At 45.6% G+C, this 3,888-nt stretch overlaps 1 protein-coding gene across 1 annotated transcript in view; it reads left to right on the top strand.

The window, feature by feature from the left end:
* Window positions 1–3,888, top strand: part of slc25a20 (solute carrier family 25 member 20) — a 9,918-nt gene that overhangs the window by 3,338 nt on the left and 2,692 nt on the right. Inside the window, exons 5-7 of the mRNA XM_016526342.1 lie at window positions 35–152; window positions 3,546–3,618; window positions 3,710–3,819. Of these exons, the coding sequence (XP_016381828.1) occupies window positions 35–152; window positions 3,546–3,618; window positions 3,710–3,819 (301 nt within the window). The remainder of the gene's footprint in view (window positions 1–34; window positions 153–3,545; window positions 3,619–3,709; window positions 3,820–3,888) is intronic.

Here is a 3,888-nt window from a genome sequence, read left to right as displayed (position 1 = left end):
TGTGAGTGTAACATGAGTGTGAGTCTGTGTTCAGATCCAGGCGGCGTCGGGGCAGGTGAAGTATGCGGGGCCGATGGACTGCGCCAAGCAGCTGTACCGAGAGAACGGCATCCGCAGCATCTATAAAGGCACGGCTCTGACGCTCATGAGAGGTACAGACTCGCGCCGGCAGAGGGACACACATCCATCATATCCATTCACCAAATAAACATCATATAAACAATCACACATAGTTAGAATAGCACTGCCTGTTTCGTTTGCCGTTGATGACAAAGGGCACGCGTCACATGCTACAAATTCTTCACAGGAAACTAAAAATTATGACAAAATCCTGATGAGCGTTTTATATGACCTTAACCTTAATTCCACCGGCGCCGTTCGGTGCATAGGGTGACACGCGTTCTCCAACGGCTTCGATCCGCGGCCGTGACTTCAGCCTCGTCCCATCGCAGGTCTTCCATAAAAGTTCTTCACCAGGTCATTTTTGGGCATCCTTCTTTTCGTTTGCCTTGTACAGGCCACCAAGATATTGCCATCTTGAGTGTCCAATGATCAGGAAGACGTAAGATGTGTCCAGCGAAACGAAAACGACGTTCGGTAACTGTTGCAGAGAGGGGTTTTGTATTAGCGCAACGGTATACTTCCATGTTTGTAACATGGTCCCGGTGAGTGATCTTGAGGACGCGTCGCAAACAACGAAGGTGATAAGCATCCAACTTTCGAGCAATGATTTTCAGTCATCTTCCAGGTCTCGCATGCGTAGGTCACCGTCGGCACAACGATCATAGCCAGCAGTCGCTGGAACACGGCAGATGCTTTGCTGATGCAGCAGATGACATCTCGTTCTGCATCGCCATTTGAGGAGACGACACTGCGACACACTCGAGTTTACATAGCCGATGCGAATGACTTTGGTCTTGTCCACACAGTCCTGTGCTGGCCGCTTGATTTTCTAGGGCCATAGTGAGGTCTCGTAGGGCAGTTTGTGTCGGGCCGAGAATGACAATATCATCGGCAAAGTTGAGATCGGCAAGGAAGAAGTTACCAACTGTCCAGGGTATGCCGATGTGTAGGTGGGTCGATGGAGTGGTGGGCGACGAAGTTGATGACAAGAAGGAATAACATTGGTGAAAGCACACAACCTTATGGTACGCCAGTTTCAATTGCGAAGAAATCCGTTATTCCTTCTTCCATCCGTACACAGCATCGAGAGCCTTGGTAAAGGTTGCGAAAGATGTCTACAAATCGAGATGGAGTTCCATAAGCCCGGGCTATCTTCCATAGCGTTTCTCTGTGCACGGAGTCAAAGGCCTTGACAACGTCAATAAAGTTCAGTGAGATTCGTTGTTGGTATTCCAGCGATTGTTCAATCACTTGCCGCAGAACAAAAATCTGCTCAATGCAGCATCGCCCACTTCGGAAGCCTGCTTGTTGATCTCCAAGGCGGGCATCGACAACTTGTCGGCGGCGGTTTAGAAGGACATTAGAAAATACCTTTCCAGGTACTGATAGAAGGGTAATGCCCCGCCAGTTATCACACTTAGAGAGATCGCCTTTTTTGGGAGCGTGATGATCATACCTCGGTGGGACATGACAATCCCCACACCGTGGCCAGAGTATATGAAGGTCTTATCGTCATTTATCACCTTCCCACTGGCCGTCCAACGGGCCTCACCAATGCCAAGGATGTCAAGATGATAGCGATCAAATTCTCCCAGGAGTTGCGCCAATTTGCCGGTTTGGTATAATGTCCGGACGTTCCAGGTAGCGAATCGAAATGATGACTTGGCATTGAGGAACTTGCCGTGCATCAGGGGTCGGACCTTCGAATGACTTTGTTCCGACACCGTCATCCATGTTCGGCAGTCATCTCCACCATCAAAAGCACAAAAGAGATCACTTCTTGTCGTTTCTGTAGCAACAGAGGTTTTTACGGGGTGGGGTCGCTGGCCCCACACCCAGCCCTCCTCCTTTATCCGGGAAATTAATCGTTACTTTGATGCATCTCGATGCAGACGAGGACGATTCGGTATCGGTTCAGTAATAGACCATAACCTATAATAACATACTGATGTTTTTCTGACGTCATTTGTCGCATACGTGCTACGTAGCATACATTAGGCGCGTTCAGCTTGAAGTGCCGCTGCGCAGAAGGATCGGTGTATGACCAAGTACCGCGAGAGCGATAAGAGAGCAGACGTATCCTTATGCTTTCGCGGTTGATGTCATAAACTCATCCTGTGCAGCGCTGCTTCAAATCGAATGCGCCTAATGGCGGAGTGAGGCGAGACACGAGTGCGTGTAATTAAAAATGCTCCAACTACTTTAAAAGCTGACATCTGGCCACATTTCGGCTTTCATGAGCAACCTGAGCACGAACTGGAGAAGACACACGCTGTGTGTAAATCATGTCACGCACAGTGAAATATGTAGGGGGTAGGGATGGATATGACCCTTTTAAACCTCATGAAGCACTGAGGCTTTCCTCTGACTGTTTCGGGAAAAGATTCAAAGCTTCGAGTGTCTCGAAAACAGTGCCATCTGGTGGTTCATCACAAATATAGCAGCCAAAAGCCTGTGAAAGACGCTCCGCAGGATGAGGCATCTACCACTTATTCCACAGATCGATTCAAGCACAAATAAAAGCCTAACAGTGTGTGTGTGTGTTTGAGTTTCTGATCAATTCATTTACCCATTAAACTGTGCAATTTAATACCAGTGCGAATATCAATATGATGTAATAGAAGAATAATGTACTCATATGAATTGCATATGACAAATATTGAATTTTTCAGAAATAATTTGTATTCTTCATATTACTTGTATGACTGGGTTTCTAAAATGTAACAAAATAAGTCCGAATTAAAACTTATTCATAAAGTAAGATCTGGGGAATCGAATATTTCAACACGCAAAGTGAATCGCGCAACGTGACTGGACAGAAAGTGAAGCTTCATTTGACATTTTTGTACACATTTTCTGAGATGATATATTAAAATATGCAAATGATGCATTATCTAATTAAGTATGCACTCATTTGTGTGCATTTCCAGAACATAAATCTGAACTTTGGATAAATTGAGGATCAAACTTTTTGATTTTGTTGTCATTTTCCAGAGGGGATTCTGGATTTCTCTTTTTATTACTCCATAAATCAGAAAATACTGTCAACCGACAGAAAACAAACACATTTTCACCGTGTTTTTAGGAGTGAAATGTATAAATCAGTGTGAATGAAATATGAACAAGCCTTCAGAATATAGAGAGGAATAAAACTGTAGTTTGGTGTTTGCAAGAGAAAAAACTCTTTAAAGATTGAAATCTACAGACACATATAAGCGCAATAAAATAATAAAATGTAATGATATGGCTAAACAGACCTCAAATTGAATCGGTGCAATAAAAAACACTGGTTGTATTTGTAGCGTTTCACCAGAAATGTTATTTGTTTGCATACTGCTGGGTCTGTGCAGTTCACAGTCATATGAAAGCATATGAATGAGTTCAGATGTCAGATGATTGACAGCTGTCGCTCTCTGTCTCAGACGTGCCAGCCAGTGGGATGTACTTCATGACGTACGAGTGGCTGAAGTACACGCTCACGCCGGAGGGCAAGAGGTCAGTCGGATCACATGACGGCTCTTGTTAATAATTACATACGCAAACATGCCCTATGTATGTGTATGTGTGTGTGTGTGTGTGTGTTCAGCCCGACGGAGCTCAGCGTTCCCAGTGTGCTGTTCGCTGGTGGGATGGCGGGGATCTTTAACTGGGCCGTGGCGATTCCTCCAGACGTGCTGAAGTCTCGTTTCCAGACAGGTGTGTGAGACGCAGTGTTGTTCTGCAGATCCGGGCGTCTGCAGTGAGTCTGACGGGTGTGTGTGTGTG

The sequence above is a fragment of the Sinocyclocheilus rhinocerous genome, unplaced genomic scaffold (assembly GCF_001515625.1).
Source record: "Sinocyclocheilus rhinocerous isolate Xijiao unplaced genomic scaffold, SAMN03320098_v1.1 scaffold2648, whole genome shotgun sequence".
In the NCBI taxonomy this organism is placed as follows: Eukaryota; Metazoa; Chordata; class Actinopteri; order Cypriniformes; family Cyprinidae; genus Sinocyclocheilus; species Sinocyclocheilus rhinocerous.
Note: the sequence above shows the minus strand (reverse complement) of the source record. Positions and strands in the feature narration are given on the sequence as shown.